At 46.3% G+C, this 16,141-nt stretch overlaps 1 protein-coding gene across 1 annotated transcript in view; it reads right to left on the reverse strand.

The window, feature by feature from the left end:
- Positions 1–1,215: 1,215 nt before the first annotated feature.
- The window catches only part of LOC148398724 (uncharacterized), a 117,875-nt gene continuing 102,949 nt past the window's right edge, over positions 1,216–16,141 (reverse strand). Inside the window, exons 53-94 of the mRNA XM_088372475.1 lie at positions 16,078–16,128; positions 15,840–16,007; positions 15,629–15,736; positions 15,438–15,554; positions 14,503–14,717; positions 14,324–14,433; positions 14,043–14,158; positions 13,918–13,974; positions 13,688–13,843; positions 13,524–13,612; positions 12,984–13,107; positions 12,855–12,905; positions 12,604–12,771; positions 12,356–12,472; positions 12,162–12,281; positions 11,726–11,934; positions 11,547–11,656; positions 11,256–11,377; positions 11,107–11,163; positions 10,873–11,028; positions 10,691–10,782; positions 10,206–10,326; positions 10,101–10,136; positions 9,856–10,023; positions 8,172–8,291; positions 7,965–8,087; positions 7,876–7,905; positions 7,653–7,796; positions 7,408–7,557; positions 7,024–7,158; positions 6,795–6,955; positions 6,594–6,717; positions 6,466–6,520; positions 6,324–6,390; positions 5,990–6,123; positions 5,876–5,919; positions 5,630–5,803; positions 5,408–5,553; positions 5,178–5,336; positions 4,918–5,006; positions 4,666–4,837; positions 1,216–4,103 (exon numbers count right to left, since the gene is read on the reverse strand). Coding sequence (XP_088228601.1) covers positions 3,948–4,103; positions 4,666–4,837; positions 4,918–5,006; positions 5,178–5,336; positions 5,408–5,553; positions 5,630–5,803; positions 5,876–5,919; positions 5,990–6,123; positions 6,324–6,390; positions 6,466–6,520; positions 6,594–6,717; positions 6,795–6,955; positions 7,024–7,158; positions 7,408–7,557; positions 7,653–7,796; positions 7,876–7,905; positions 7,965–8,087; positions 8,172–8,291; positions 9,856–10,023; positions 10,101–10,136; positions 10,206–10,326; positions 10,691–10,782; positions 10,873–11,028; positions 11,107–11,163; positions 11,256–11,377; positions 11,547–11,656; positions 11,726–11,934; positions 12,162–12,281; positions 12,356–12,472; positions 12,604–12,771; positions 12,855–12,905; positions 12,984–13,107; positions 13,524–13,612; positions 13,688–13,843; positions 13,918–13,974; positions 14,043–14,158; positions 14,324–14,433; positions 14,503–14,717; positions 15,438–15,554; positions 15,629–15,736; positions 15,840–16,007; positions 16,078–16,128 — 5,021 coding nt within the window. The 3' untranslated portion in view covers positions 1,216–3,947. The remainder of the gene's footprint in view (positions 4,104–4,665; positions 4,838–4,917; positions 5,007–5,177; positions 5,337–5,407; positions 5,554–5,629; positions 5,804–5,875; positions 5,920–5,989; positions 6,124–6,323; positions 6,391–6,465; positions 6,521–6,593; positions 6,718–6,794; positions 6,956–7,023; positions 7,159–7,407; positions 7,558–7,652; positions 7,797–7,875; positions 7,906–7,964; positions 8,088–8,171; positions 8,292–9,855; positions 10,024–10,100; positions 10,137–10,205; positions 10,327–10,690; positions 10,783–10,872; positions 11,029–11,106; positions 11,164–11,255; positions 11,378–11,546; positions 11,657–11,725; positions 11,935–12,161; positions 12,282–12,355; positions 12,473–12,603; positions 12,772–12,854; positions 12,906–12,983; positions 13,108–13,523; positions 13,613–13,687; positions 13,844–13,917; positions 13,975–14,042; positions 14,159–14,323; positions 14,434–14,502; positions 14,718–15,437; positions 15,555–15,628; positions 15,737–15,839; positions 16,008–16,077; positions 16,129–16,141) is intronic.

Consider the following 16,141-nt stretch of genomic DNA (forward strand, 5'->3'; position numbering starts at 1 on the left):
AACACGAAACACTAGAGATACAGATTATGAGGAGGAAGTGGAGCTGGATAGGACATACCCTGAGAAAAAACAACACGGCTATAACCAAACAGGCGTCAACATGGAACCCACAAGGCAAAAGAAGCAGAGGGAGACCCAAAAACAACTGGAGAAGGAGCACAGAGCTGGATATCAAGAAGATGGGACTGTCGTGGAAAAAGCTGGAGAAAATGGCAAAAGACAGACGAGGGAGGAAACTCTGGCCTATGTTCCGAAAAGAATGAAAAGGCCTAAGAAGAAGAAAAGATGAAGGTGGAAACGGTGACAAGGGTCAAGTTTTGATGTTCATGTATGGCAGATTAGCACTGCTGCTACTCCCCCTTTGTGTGGCAAGTGCATTGTGAGGTGAAGAAAAACTGACTTCCAGAAAACAAAAAAACATGTCAACATAATTGTGTGGTATTGCTTCAAGAAAATGGTGTCCATTAGATGAAAATCAGATCACATTATATGACCAATTTATGCCGAAATGCAATATTTCCAAAGGGTGCGCAGTCTGTTGCGTACTTCTTGCAATTTCACAACTTCCAAACTACTTCCCATTTCTTTTTCTGCACTTTATGGAATATGAACTGGAGCTTGCCAAGAAAAGTGAGCAGTTTTAGTAGATGAGCTGGAGGTCACCCAAGCACCCAATCTCAAAGAAGAAAACAAGGCGTCTGATAACAGAACAGCCCTTCAAGTATTGCAGAATTTTTTCCTTGGGGCCAATTCTGAATTGCTCCATTCGCAAGATTAGTGGTTCTCATACCTTAGCATACAGTTCCATCTCAAAAAATATTTATCTTTACCTTCGGCTTACGATGTCAATCCATTTTGAGGCAGTGATGTGAATTGAATTTTCCTTTGCTTTATTCCTTTGGTTGCCTTGCACACTAGAAGGGGCTTTGGAAGAGAGAGACAACGCAACATTCCAAAATGGCGTATATCATGTGAGTGGGTCACGCCGTCTTCCTCGGTCCACAGTCTCTCTCTCGCTGTGTATTCTGCCACCGCGGGCACCAACTAGTTCTCGTGCATGTTAAGAATCTTAGAACGCCTTTACGACGCAAAACCGCTTTAAATACATGGAATGAAATACGAAAATTGGATGCACCGATATCACTTTTTTAAAAACCAATACAAGTATTTTGATTACACTACTTGTTGACACAGAATACTGAAAAACACAAAAAATATAATTCCACCAAACTTAAATGTCATTTTTATTTTTCAATGCAACAACAAGCAAATGTTAGTTGACAGTGAATGACAGTAACAGTCTACATCTCACTTTACCATTACTATAAAATAAGAACCTCTTCTACATAAATAAATTCTTTGAAGTTTACCAGCAAAAAAATACGGAAAAAAAAAGACTAACTTAACTGTGAGAACAGCATAACCTTGTTTGTTCAAACTTTTCTGTTAGCTACACCAATGCCTACTTGGAAAATGTAAGTGAAAGGTTTTTTTCTTGCATGTAAAACGACTCTTTGTGGGGTAAATTTATCGTCAATCCACTGTGCTGTCAAACTAATCAGAGATACTGCCCTGTGAGCATTTTGTCGTCTACCTAGACGTCTTGGCTAAAATTCGGCTGAAAAGGTCTAAAAGGGAAAGTTTTTTAGACATCTATCCCATAGACGTCTATGCTATAGATCAGGGGCCCCCAACCACCGGGCCGCAGACAGGTATCGGTCCGTGGGTCACTTGGTACCGGGCCGCCAAGCCGCACAGGAAAAAAAAAAAAAAAACCCTTTATCGACTATTGATTAATTCAGGTCAAGACGCTCGTCCGGGTCACGTGACATGTTTCCCCAGTCGAGCCCGCAAAGCTAGCAAAAATGAGTCAGAATTTTGAAAAATATAATAAAAATTGGCGATTCTCTCCCAATTAATCCGTCGGTTCAGGTCAAGACGCTCGTCTCGATCATGTTCCCGCGAAGCAAGCAAATATGAGCAAGTAACAGATATGTTTGGAAAGCTTCTTTGGAAAGGGAAAAAAAAGCCCAATGAGGAGACGGAAGAAGAAGAACCCACGACTTCTACGAAAGAAGCTGCATTTAAAAGAAAATTTCTGGAGTCCTACTTAAAAATATGGATTTATCGCCACAGGTGACTGACGTGCCAAGCCCACTCTGCATAATAACAGGCTAGCTAACGAAGCAATGAAACCTTCAAAACTGCTTCGGCACATGGAGACCAAGCATCCTGTATTAAAAGACAAACCTTAACCACTTTGGGTGTCATTGTCTCTCTGGATTGGGACTGGCTAGTTTCTGAGTAACAAGCTCAGCCCTCCCACTAATTCAGTTGTATTTTTATGTCGTTTATACTTGTTTTTATGCCAGTCGTATCGTATTTTTATATTTATCATGAATGTATTATTTATTTATATAAATGTATTTATATAAAGGCCAGTCCGTGCAACTATTTCTGTAACCGGTCCGTGGCGCAAAAAAGGTTGGGGACCACTGCTATAGATGCAAAATAACGTCTAAAAAAACTTTCACAAAGACTTCTAAAAACTGTATCCCGTAGACGTCTATACAGGGATGAGAATTTTCTGCGGATTTCTGTGTTTTTGTCCGTCAGAAGTATAATTTTTTTGAATCGTGTAGATCCGTTGAGAAAATTGTTCTTTCCTCGCTTACCGTTTTTGTCACTTACGTTTTTGCTGAGTATTTCCCTGCTTCCCGTTTTTTTGGTCGCTTTGTGCGGGCTTACATGTTTTCTCACCTACGTCTTTTTTGCTTCGTTTTTTCTCACCGTTTTTTTTTTTTTACACTTACTGTTTTGTGTTAGGGTTTACAGATTATCTTGATCGAGGAAGCAATCAAAGTTGTTTTATTTACACGTCGTAAAAGACCCCCTGCAGGCCAGGGGCTTCAACCCCATCCTGTCCACTCTCACCCCCACCCTGTTTCTCTCAAAAATGCTCTTGCAAGGGGCCTGAGTCAGACCTCATTCGATCATCGCTGTGCGCACAGCAACGAATGACTCTCCACCTGCAGGTGTTTAAAAGGGCATACTGTCTCCCGTGTGGTTCTTGCAAAAATAAGTTAGAGTGAGCACCACTCTCAGCTTGCTTACCGTATCTTTCACATAATGTTTTTTCTCGTCTTCCTTTGTTTCCTGCTTAGTTTTTTCTCTTACGAGTTTTCACTTACTGTTTTTCTTGCCTATTGTTTTTTATTGCTTACCACTTTTTTCTAGCATAGTTTTACCTTCATACCTTTTTCTCACTTCATTTTTTTCTCATCGTTTTTTCTCTCGCCTACCGCTTTTCCTCGCTTTTTTCTCATGTACCGCTTTTATCACGTACCATTTTTCTTGCCTATTGTTTTTCTCGCTTACCATCATTTTCGCTTAACTCTGCTTAGTTGTTCTCGCTTCCTGTTTTTCTCGCTTACCGCTCGCTCATGTTTTTCTCAGTCTCGCTGTTTTTCCCTCGCTTATCGTACTTTTTTCTCGTTGACCGTTCTCGCATTCCCAATTTTTTCTCGCTTAACATTTTTCTCGCTTGTCGTTATTTCTCGCCTTTTCACATCATTTGCTAGCATTCCCCAATCCCAAGTTTCCATCCAGCTTCTTTGCCTTCACACGAAATTTCTCCAGAAACTGCATTCTCTTCTCATTACTCATCATCCAATCAGTCAAAAGGGTCTCTTGATCGGGCCAGGAAAACTGCGCAGTTCAATGCAATAGACACAAAACCCGGATGCACAAAGGCAATCAAAAAGAAAAAAAAAAATATGCAAGTCTGGCTTTTTCTAATAGCCCATTAGACTAAGATTAACAAACTATAAAGTGGGTACTTTTGTACAATTATCCCATAAACAATCTGTGGCTGGTGGAAAAGGCTGTGCCAAAAACAATTTGAACACTTTGACGACGTCTGTCCTCACATTTTAGCGCAGACTGGTCTAAGCTGAGCTTTGCTTGATGTCCTTGATGGACACGTGACCCCACACGATCATCTGCGTGATGCTTTGTAGATTGGCCTCTCTGTATTTGTAAGTCACCTCGTCGAGGCCGTTGATTGTGATCTGGAAACGATCGTCGGCGCACTTGATGACAACCTGAGCAACAAGGACACCATGCACGTAATGAGTGTGAACGGCATGGCAGCGAGTAAAGGCGGGAGATGTGACGTTCACGTTGACATTTTTGGGACTTGTGACTTTTTTTGGCGAGCAAGCCTTCCAGTTTCGCTAGCGATTGGAAGAAAATTCATCCTATTGTGGACATTTCTGAGTAGCATCACAAAGGGTGGGATGGTTTGAGCACTTCCTTTTGACTAACATTTCCATTCCATACTTTTTGTAGTTTGAAAAATAAAATCACTACAACCTTTATTAGCGGCTAGGTGCTCTTCAACCAGTAAATGTCCGCTTCCCATTGGAAACACTCAAATATTTTTTAAGATTGACGCATGTTTAGGGAGGTTCTACAAGATGGAATGGGTTTTGACAGACAGTCGTATGGATACGCCTTGCGCATATGAACAAACAACAAATCGACAATTAGATAGAATTAACTAACCGGCACCAATCAAAGGTAAGGAACATTTCACACCAAAGTTTGGAAACCCTAAAACTGTAAGTGAGAGTGTGTGCAAAAATACAGTGTGATTCACGTCACCTTGACTTCTTGTCCGCGTCCAGAGCTTTGCGTGGGATGCTCCTCTCTTTCGTTCCAAGTTGTGTTCACTCTGGAGTACAACCAAATCTTCTTGGTTACAAAGTTCAACTTGAGGAGCAGCGCGACCACGTTGTCGGTTTCGTCGTCAGGCACAAACAGGTTGATTTTAAACCTGCAACACAGATGTACAACAGTGTGTTTGTGGTATTAGCATTCTTGTGCCCGTGTGGGAGTGGGTGGGGGTCCTCGTACCAATCTGCCAGTTTATTTGCTCTCCCTGTGATGGTGATGACGTTGTTCACACGGAGACCTCCCTTCAGCTCGACCGCTGATCCAGCAACCTGAAAACATGTAATCAAAACATAACTGGTCATCAAAACATCTTGAATAGAAATTGCATGCGAATGCTAAGATCTGACACTGAAATGAGATTGTGTGGAAATCATTACAACTGTCTTTTGTACCTGTCCAGAAACGTGGGATGCAGAGAGAGAGAAAAAAAATCAACTCACTACATTCGCTGACTTGGCGAGCTTGCTTCTGTGCAAGAGTACGCTGTCACCAGAATGGCTCTCTTCTGCCTTCTCTGAGGTGATTGCATAATGCGCTTTGGGCATCTTGCACATGAAGCTGTTGGGTATCTTGCAGCTCATCTGCTTCCATTTTCCAGCCTGAAAGATGAGCAAGAAGGATTTCAGTGGATCGTGCAGATGTTCTTGCAAACTGTGAATTGGCCACGCACCTTTTGTGACATCGCTACACAGTCCTTTTTCAGATGTTTGGGTTCCTCCGGGGCCCAGTCGGTGAAGGTCACCTCGTGGCGGTCCGACCACTCAAACATGCCGAGGACTCTCTGGTCATGCAGTCCGGTCCACATATAGCTGGTGTCTGCAGAGGACAAAGGCGAGCAGATCTCTCATCCAGCGTTCAGGGGATAGTAGTTCTACAAAGACGGTTTGCGCACCGAGGGCAGAAGCAATTTTCACCCACGTCTGCTCCACCTTGGAAAGGATGGACACCAGATCGGCACCCAATTTCTTGCAGTCAGCTTGAGCAGCGGCCCACTCCTTCTTGTCCTCAAAAGCTTTGTAGCAGAAGCCTGCAAACTCCTCCCAGGACTCTCCCAAGCATCTTGGCTCTGCAGGTGAGATCCCGTGCGGGGTTAGCAGGAGTTGAGCACTTAACATGAAAAAATGCTCCGTGAACTCACCTCCGTCTGCAAATGTGAAGGCCTGATCCGTCGAGTCGGCGTTCCTGCAGGTCGTACATGTGACAATGAGCTGGGCCTCTTATTGGTACTTTGCCATAAATGTTGGCCACTCACTTGAGGGAGGTGATCCCGTTCTGGGTGGAGCCAGCAAAGCCCTTCTTTGCCACGGCTTTCATCACAATACAGTCTCCTCCGATGTCGTTACGAATGACGCCGGCGTGAATAGCGGCCGCGCACACGCTTGAGTCCTGCACTCACATCAAGTCAAGAACTCAACTGATAGGTCACGATAGGGAGGATTTGATTTCCTGAGTGGTGTGTGGAAATGAAATAATCTTTCAAATGGAAGTAATTTGAAAATCCCAATTGAAATGTAGGTTCATCTTTGAAATGTTTATTTTTGCCAAGAGCCAGTGCCTCTCCAGTCCAAGGGTCAGCATTCACGTACTTTACTGTAGACCAAGGTTCCTGTGACATTGTGTTTGGAGTTTGCGCACTTGGGTGGGCAGTGGAACCTGCAGAAGGCAAGGACAAGCAAATTGACGACAGGCGCCCACCGTGGTGGAAACACCAGGGCAAGTGTGACTCACGTCATTGCCTTGGTCAAGTGGAGGCTGTTGAACGTGCTGTCACAGGTCATCGCATCTGTCAGACAAAAGGTGATATCAAAAGATGGGTTGTATGTTTTTCCCGGCAGCAGAGGGAGAGACTCTCTTACCGTCACGTGCGCATCCCAAGAGGTCAAAGCTGAGGCCGAAGTCAACGCTGTCCTCCAGCGGCAGGATGCGGACGTACTGAGCGGAAAACGCAGAGCCAAACCGGTGCTCCCCCCCTCCGGTAAACTAGAAACAGCACTCTCATTTGTAATAGCAAGTTTGGGCAGCCCGGTCGGCGTCAGGTCGACTGGCTGGCCGCTCACCTTTTCGAACGGGTGTTCAGTCCAGCTTTTGCCATCAAAACTAATCTTCATCTCAAAGTCGATGACCCAGGACCTTTGGTCAGTACGAGGACAGCCCTGGGTGACGATCCCGGTCACCTTTCTCACGTGACCGAGGTTCACCTGGATCCAGCTGGTGGAGGCTGCAGGACACAAGTTCGCTCAGGACACCAAACTGCCAGCGCCGAAGTAACTTTGGTTGTCTACGTACGATCTTGTGACGGTCTCCAGCAAGAATTCTTGCTCAATTGAGCTTTCTCTGGGCTGGTGTCGCTCATAGAGGAGGAGGCTTCAAACGCTGAGTTGGCGATGCGCTTGTCTGCCTCGACCAAACTGTCAAGACACACTGAGGACAACCCAGAATCATGTTGCAACGGATCCCTGATAACTGAATCCTTGTGTTGTATTGTTCTGGGCATTGTTAGGCGCCGTCGATTCACTCGGCCAATGGTCGCCAAGCTTGTATGGCGAGTGGTCCCCTGAACCTTTTAGCCATCGCATCAACGTCCGTAGCAGAAAAGACCATTCAATGTGCCGTCATACCCCAACTCTAGTCGGGAGATACCGCATTAGACAACAGAGATGTGAAGCCCACCTTTCCGTTCACAGCTGTAGACCATGTGCAGGTATTTGGAGACTGCAGGGCAGGTCTCCCGGACGCCCTCCAAAGGGTCAGCCAGACAATATTGACGGTTGTCACATTTCTGCCTGTAGTGAGGGAGGGCTCCTCGCACCACGCAAGTCTCTGCAAGTCCCAAGGCCGCGTGGAAGCTTATTTGGTTGCAACGATTGAATCGCCGGATCAAAATGCAACACGACGTCGCTTATGTCCTGTCTTACCCTTTGTTGTGTTCTGAGTTGTACAAAGGCTGCCGCTCCTCCGTCCGTAGAAGGCCGACTGGATGCGGATGACGTTTTGACCCTCACTCTGACAAAAGAGGTCGACGTGCTTCTGCTGGTTGCACACAAGGATCTCCCGAAAACCTGCGAGCGCACTGTGGTGTCTTTTTTCCGTCTCGCATCTTTTGACGTCAACATTCAGGATTCGGGGAGACTGACTTACTGTCATGGCGTGGAAGTTCCGGTTTCTGTCCTGCGAGGCAAAAGCCAAAGATGGGCATCGACCTGAATTGGCCATGAGTCACATCTTACCTTTGGCTCTTTTCTTGCACATGTAGTTTCTCTTCTTCTGGCAGTTTTCAAATTTCCAATTTCCCAGTTCACGTTTAGTGTGAAAGGAAAGGCAGCTTTCATCAGAGGAGTCACTCGGGCTTTCTGTAAGCAGATGGCAGATGCTAAGCGCTCGTCTCCATTGCTCCAGACAATTAGCAACTAATATTGGACGCCGTTTGGACCCACCTGTGGTCCAGTGGGTGTAACGAAAGGGAGACCCGTCAGTCCACTTGCAACCCTCTTGAGTGATTGTGGTGTTGGTGGCCAACCACCAAGAAGAAGCATTTTTAAAAGTGAAGGCCAGACCTTTGGATCAAACATGAATAAGATGACACCAGTGAATGTCTTTAAGCTTAAACGTATCATGGTTATAAATCCATTTGACATTCTACTCATTCCGTTGTGGTCAACATAAAGTGGAACAGCAAATCTTTTGTCTGAATTTCTCGTCGTCAGAGCATCACAAGCTCCTCTTTTATCCCTGTTCTGAGTCGCGTCTCAGAGCAAGCCATTTTGTTGCGGTCTCTTTAAACGCAAATGAGATACCTCACACCCCGCCCCCTCCAGGCCGGACGTATTTTTTAGTTTTTAGCGGAGGTACCGTCTCCCTGCGCTGCAAACCTTTAGCTTGATTAAAAGATGTCGACAGCATAAGACTTGTCCTTCCAACCATACATAACACGTAACAGAATAAATCCCCTCACAATATTCATGAACGCAGTCAAGTTAAGAAGTAAGCTAATGTTAGTATTAGCGAGAAGTTAAACGCATTTAACACATTCTTGTGTTCCCCAAGAATAAAACATGCAATTAACTGATACAACTACTCAAAATACATCCACAAGAAGTGACAACAGAGGGCACAGCGCTAAAAGACCGATGCTAATGCTACGACGATGAGTGCATCCTAGACACGCAATACGACAAATAAATACAGCTTATTATTTTTGTGTCATCTCAAGCTTAGCGCTTTACTGTGTCTGTTGTTTCCATCGATTGAAGGAACAGAATCTTCAATGAAACAACGTTTTTTGACGAATCCTTCTCAATAATGACGAGTTCATTTTGTTTTCACTTGTCACTCACTTCACTGGTTCTCTTATCTCAAACAAGATATTTTAGTTTGCATGTTTCGTCTTGTACTTCTGCCTTCATCGAAGGCAAAACATGTCAGGTAATGCACCCTAAAATATCTTGAGATAAAAGAACCAGTGAAGTGAATGACGAGTTTCTTTTGTATACTGTTGAATTTTTCGTTTGGCGGCCTTTTAAAAGCAGGATCTGTCACTCCCCATCGCGCACAGGTGTCAAACTCAAGGCCCGGGTGCCAGATACGGCCCGCCACATCACTTTATGTGGCCCGCGAAGACAAATTGTGCATCAAATTCGTGTCTCATTACTAGAATTGCAAATTGTCTTCACTTTTAATAATATATATATCTTTTTAAATATTTGACAAGTTTTTACTCGTCTGATTTGAAGACGAGTTATTTGTCAGTTTGTTTTGTAGCTTTTACTGTATGTAATATGAGGTGCTCATACATTTATTTGGGTTGACAGTCATAATGGCCCTCCGAAAGAAGCTAGGACTACAATGCGGCCCGCAAAAAAAAAAAAAAGGAGTTTGACACCCCTGCTATAGTATAGCTGTTCTTTTCCAGTCAGATGCAAAAAATGTGAAGACAGACAACCACTTGCGGTCTGGTAACCAACTGCAGGTGACGTGACAAACAACGTTTTCTTTGTCTTGAGCAATGAAAGACAACTGGCAAAAATGTTCATTCAAAATATCACTTTCTTTGGCATATCCAGCCTCTACAAATATCACAAGATTCTCAACCAACAGTCCCGATCGAGCCCATATGCCTACCCAGTATGTAGGTCTGCTCCGTGTGGTCAGCAATGCTGAGCAGGTCAGCTCCGAGGCCGACACAGTCGTCTCGCGCCTCCTGCCAGGTCTTAAGGGACTTGTGGTTGATCAGGTAGCAGAAGTCACTGTAGGGGATCTCCTCCCACGAGTCGCATTTTTCGCTCCAGCCTGCAGGAAAGATCCGCGTCACTTGAGGGCCAACTGGCCAATGACCAATCGTGTCAGCCGCAGGATGGGATGCCCACCTGCTTGCGGCTCATGGCGAGCTTCTCGGATTTTGGCTGCAAGAACGCAAGGGGAGAGAACATTGAGAGGTTAAAGGGCAAAGTGAGCTGTGGTGGCGTTTGGACCTTTTTTGCAGACAGATGGCTGTTCTTTAGTGCAGGGCCACTGATAAAATTGTCCAGAAGCTGACAGAGCAAAGCAGTCACCGCGTCCTGTAGACTGTTCTCCCATCACCGTGATATAGTTCTGCGGACGACAGGGCGGATACCACTCGAGTGAGTTTGGCGTTGCAACTTATTTTCTTCATTCAGATTTTTTTTTTTCCCATTACTCTCCTCCATTTTAAACAACTACTACTACTCTTCCAGTGAAATCACAGTGCTCCTATTTTATTCTCAGACTGTCCATCTGTAAAATTCTGCACTTTTATATGACCAGAGAAACTTGTTATAACTATTTTATTCAAGCTTGTCAATTTTATTTGTCTTCAAATAACTGCAAGTTAATTTGTGTTCGTGGCCCAGCCCCTTTAAAAATATATTATTTGCACTTGCAACATTGTGACCAACCCAATGGCAACATTTTAGACTGCTGTAGAAGTTTTGCTTACTGCAGACGTTGCGTCGCTCCAGTAAAATTTGTTTTCTTTGTTCTTCTTGAGTCCCATGAAAGGCCAATATCCCTTATCATCTCGCACGTGAGCTTGAGGAAAGCAGGACAAGCGCTAGTTGCAAAGATGCTGGTGATCATTGCGGGATGATCACAGAATTGTCGGTTTGTCTTGGTGCTCACCAGCCAAGAACTTGTTTTCGTCCTCTGAGTGGACGCTGGCCAAGTAACCATCCCGTCCCTTGCAGAAGTTCTCGGCGGCCTGCCAATTCCTACGTTTCCACTCAAAATGATAGCAAGAGTCGTCCAACAGGAAGTTGCCGGGGTCGCAGGAGGAAGCTGCAGCCACAAACAAACTTGGATTGGAAAAGCACGGCGGGACGATGCAGGAGTAAAAACAGAGTGACAGCCACTCACTCTCCACTCTATCGTAACCAAAGTCTTTCAAGGAACACTCCCGGCCTTCTGGGCAGTCTGCAGAAAGACCACACAATTAAAATGCAGAAAGACCACACAATTAAAATGCCCCTTTCGGCATCAACATGACAACTCTTGAGCAGGCTTACCGTCCAGCGAGCGCTCGCACATGAACGCCAACGAGGATCCGCACGAGGCTTGTCGCCACTTTCCTCGCTGACTCTCAGTCCACGAGCCCTGGTTGACGTACGCGCAGGACTCTACGTCGGAGCTGTCGGGAGAAGTCGTGAAAAGCATCTTACAAACAGGATGAATTGGAGGTTCTTTTCTTGCTCTCCTTTAACAAAAGACTTCCCCCCCCCCCCTCGTCACATGTGCTCTTTCCCATTTTGGAAAGGGGCCCCAAAGATTGCCTAACATTCAAGACATGACCTTCTTACCTTCCAACTTGACCTGGAGCCCAGTTGGAGTAGGTCATCGTCTCACGAGCATCTGACCAAGTCAGCTTCTTTTGCTCCTTGTCATAGCGACACCAAGCCTCGTCGCATCTCTGCAGAGACCAATCCTGGTTGTCAATCGTGTACCAGTAGAGAATCAACTGCTTGCGCTTTCGTCTCACCAGATTGGAGAGTCCGATCCAGAAGGGGTTCTTGCCCATTTCCTTCTTCACAAAGGCTTCCTCGTCCGATGAGGCGATGGAGACCAAGTCGCCGCCCTCCCAGAAGCAGTTGTACCGAGCCCCCAGCCAACCGTTGGGGGTCTCTATCTTCTTGTAGCAACTGGACCGGTGAAGACTCCACCCTTTCTCACATGCTGATTTAGGAATGGCTGAGGACACCATTATTATGCCGTTATTTAGAATGGCAGAAATATAGAATTATCCGCACGTAATGGCATGACTGTCTTGTCAGCATTTTGTGGAAACTAAACTCCAGTGAGTTTTTTACCAATCGTGTCAACTGCGGCACCGAGAATCAAAGGACTTTAGAAAAGGCCTTCCTAAATACTTCATATCTGATGACAACTCTAAGAATAAGACCAATGTCAAATCATGCCTCTTCCTCTTTTCTTGCAGATGTAGCTGCTGCGCTTCTCCTCACAATCGGCTTTTGCCCAGCGGCCGTCGGCAGTGAGCAAGGAAAGGCAGCTTCCTCCGGTGCCTTCTCCGGTGATGCCTGCAAGGAGACGACAAATGCTAAGCACTCATCCGTTTTGTCGCCGACAAACATTCCCCGGGTTATAGGCCGACCTGTTTTCAGGTTTTTGTAAGTGGACGTCGATCCGTCAATCCACTCGATGCCGTTAGTGATATTGGCATTGGCGCCCAACCACAAAGTGGGACTGCTCAGGGGACGAGCGTACAGACCTTTGGATCAAAGTTAAACAACGACCAAAAGTTTGAACATCGTACAGGTGCGTGTCTAACAGCATTGTTCCTTCTGGAGTCCACGGGGCATAAACTGTGCAAGCCTCTATCGAGTCCTCTGGGAGGTTTACCTTGTATGAAGTTCTGTTCATCAAAGTGGGTGATGCTGAGCAGGTCGCCTCCGAGGCCGACGCAGTTGTCTCGCGCCTCCTGCCAGGTCTTGGCACGGTTGTGGTTGATCAGGTAGCAGAAGTCGTTGGACGGGTTGTCCATCCACCAGCCGCACTTTTTGCTCCAGCCTGCAAGCGAGACCCGTGTGACTTGAGGGCAAAGCGACGACCGACCGTCCGACCGAATGTCGGCTGCAGGGTGGGATGCTCACCTGGTCCCCATGTTGATGACGGCAGAACAGGGAGAGCCCCTTGTACCTTGGCTGCGAGAACGCAAGGGGGATCAAAAAAGAGAGCAATGCCATTTTCAAGGGCAAAGTGAGCTGCGGTGACTTGCGGACCTTTTTTGCAGATAGATGGCTGCTCTTTAGCGCATGACCACTCATCAAATTGTCCAGAAGCTGACAGAGCAAAGCACTCTTCGAGTTCTGTAGTCTTTTTTCCAGCCAACTGCGTGACATAGTCCTGCGGACGACACGTCGGACGCCACTTGAGCCTGTTTTGTGTTACGCTTGGTTGAATGAGTTTTTCCATTCCGTGTTAGAGCATTTCAACGTTCTTTTGGTGAAATCACAGCTTTGAGCGTTTCGGTGAAAACTGCATACTGGGACCAGTTTCGTCATGTCATCCTGTTTTATTCTCCGGAATTCTGTCAAATTCTGCACTTTATCCTACAAGACTGATTTTTTTTTTTTTTTTTTAAACGTCATTCAAGTTTTCTTGTTCATTTTAATATCATTCTAAAGGCGAAATGGCAAGTTTGTTCCCCAAATGTTTCAGCTTATTTACTTCAAAAGCATTTTTCTATTCAATTCCAATCTTTTGCCTTTGGGCAGAGGCAAATGCCAACTTCTTTAGACTGCAGTAAATTTTTTACTTACTGTAGATTTTCCGTCAATCCACTCGAAAATGTTTTTCTTCTTCTTCAGTCCCACAAAAGGCTGAGATCTTCCTGCGTCTCGCATGTGAGCTTGAGGAAAGCAGAACAAGCGCTTCAGCACAAAAAGAGCATCCACTTGTCGGATGTTTCTTTGCACTTGCTGACCTGCCAAGAAATTGCCTTCATCCGCTGAGAGGATGCTGGCCAGATGACCTTTGTTTCTTTTGCAAACCCTCTCAGCGGCCCACTGCACCTTCTTCACCCCCTCGAAACGATAGCAAGACTCGTCAAACAGGAATTCGCCAGGGTCGCAGGAGGAAGCTGAAGCCACAAACAAACTTGGATTAGAGAAGCACGGCGGGACGGTGCTAAAAACAAGCGTGGCAGCAACTCACTCTCCACTCGAAGGTAACCAAAGTCTTTCAAGGAACACGGCCGGCCCTCCGGGCAGTCTGCAAAAAGACCACACAAGTGAAATGTCCCTTTCGACATCAACATGACAACTCCTGAGCAGGCTTACCGTCCAGCGGGCGCTCGCACATGAACGGCAACGAGGATCTGCACGAGCCGTGCCGCCACTTTCCTGGCTGAGTCCACACGCCTTGGTTGACGTACGCGCAGGAATCCACGTCGGAGCTGTCGGGAGAAGTCGTGATAAGCATTTCAGTATTTTTTTCTTGCTTTCTGGTGAAAACTTGACAAAAGGTCTTTTTTCCCCTCCACTGTGCTCTTTTCCATTTTGGAAAGGGGCCCCAAAACCTTGCCTGACAGTGAAAGGACATCAAGACGTGACTTTTTTACCTTCCAACCTGACGGGAGTCCCAGTTGGAGTAGTTTCCCGTCACGCGGACATCGGACCAAGTCAGCTTCTTTTGCTTCTTGTCATACCGACACCAAGCCTCTTCGCATTTCTGCACAGACCAATCCCGCTTGTCAATCGCGTAGCGGTAGAGAATTAACTGCTTGCGCTTCCGTCTCACCAGATTGGAGAGTCCGATCCAGAAGGGGTCGTCGTTGCCCATTTGCTTTTTCACAAAGGCTTCCTCGCCCGATGAGGCGACCGAGACCAGGTCGCCGCCCTCCCCGACGCAATCGTGCCGAGCCCCCAGCCAACCGTTGGGGGTCGCCATCTTCTTGTAGCAGCTGAACCCGAAAGTGAGCCACCCGTCGACCATATCACATGACTTCTGATCGACTGAGGAAACATTTGGGGGATTGTAGAATATTCTTATTTGACCCATATTCCACTTATTCAAGCGCATCTCTGTTGAGTGTGGGCCTCAGGTCGTGGGTACTTTTAGCCCTCAAGAAACGCTGACGTACGAGTACAGAGAATAGAATTGGCTCAGCTGGCTCCCATCCAAATTTAACCATCAAGCAGTCTTGTTTGTGACCATCTTTCCCCCGAGATAATACTGGCAGTCTGGGATCAGAGTTTTAACAATGAGTGGTTTGGTTTGAGACCGCTGAGGGTAGAGACTCAATGTAAAAAGCACAGAGTCTGGAAATCACGGGAGGAACTTTTCTGGATGTGAGACATTTCCACATCTTGAAGGAATAAAATATTTTTCCAATCAACTGATTGTCTTGAGATATTTTTTCCTTCCCTGAGGAAGCCACTTTCAACAGCGAGTTCCCGAAGAACAACTAATAATAAGAATACATTTTATTTATAAGGCGCCTTTCAAGGCACTCAAGGCTGCCAACTGACCAGCGAATACAATTTATCACAGGATTATCAACGTTTTGCCACCAATGTCGTGGGAAACAAGAAATTCAGACCACCTGCAGTCTTAATTTGTTTTGCCAATTGCGTTAGCCCCATGACTTGACAATTGACACGCTAACAACACGCAGACATATTTCATCGAGAGGACTTCAGAAGTCAGCGCGAATCGGCCAAGCGTCACGTTACCCCTTCCTCTTCTCTTGCAGATGTAGCTGCTGTTTTTTCGGCATTGATCAAATTTCCAGTCGCCGTCGGCAGTGAGCAAGGAAAGGCAGCGTCCGCCAGTGGCGTCACTTGCGTTATCTGGAAGGAGACGACAGACGCTAAGCACTCGTCCGTTTTGTCGCCGACAAACATTCGCCGGGTTTTAGACCGACCTGCTTTCAGGTTTTTGTAAATGAACGGGGATCCATCAGTCCACTTGCTGCCTTCAGTGATCTCGGCATTGGTGCCCAACCATAGAGTCAGCGGAATGTCGCGCAGATCTTCAAATCAAAGTTAAACAACGATCAAGAGGTGCATTGTTCCTTCTGGAGACCATGCGGCATAAACTGTCCGAGACTCCATCGTCTCCTCCGGGCACTTTACCTTGTATGAACTTCTGTTCAGTGTCGTCGGCAAGGCTGAGCAGGTCGCCTCCGTGGTCGACGCATTTGTCTCGCGCCTCCTGCCAGGTCACGTCCTGGTTGTGGCTGATCAGGTAGCAGAAGTCGTTGGCCGGGTTCTCCATCCACCTGCCGCACTTTTCGCTCCAGCCTGCAAGTGAGATTCGGGTGACTTGAGGGCCAACTGGCGACAAGAGCGCGACCACGGATGTGACGCCCACCTGGCCTGAATATTGATGACGGATGAGCAGTAAGAGCCTTTCGGACCTTAGCTGCAAGAGGGAT

Source organism: Syngnathus floridae, chromosome 4, assembly GCF_059516105.1.
Source record: "Syngnathus floridae isolate MCC-2025c chromosome 4, RoL_Sflo_1.0, whole genome shotgun sequence".
In the NCBI taxonomy this organism is placed as follows: Eukaryota; Metazoa; Chordata; class Actinopteri; order Syngnathiformes; family Syngnathidae; genus Syngnathus; species Syngnathus floridae.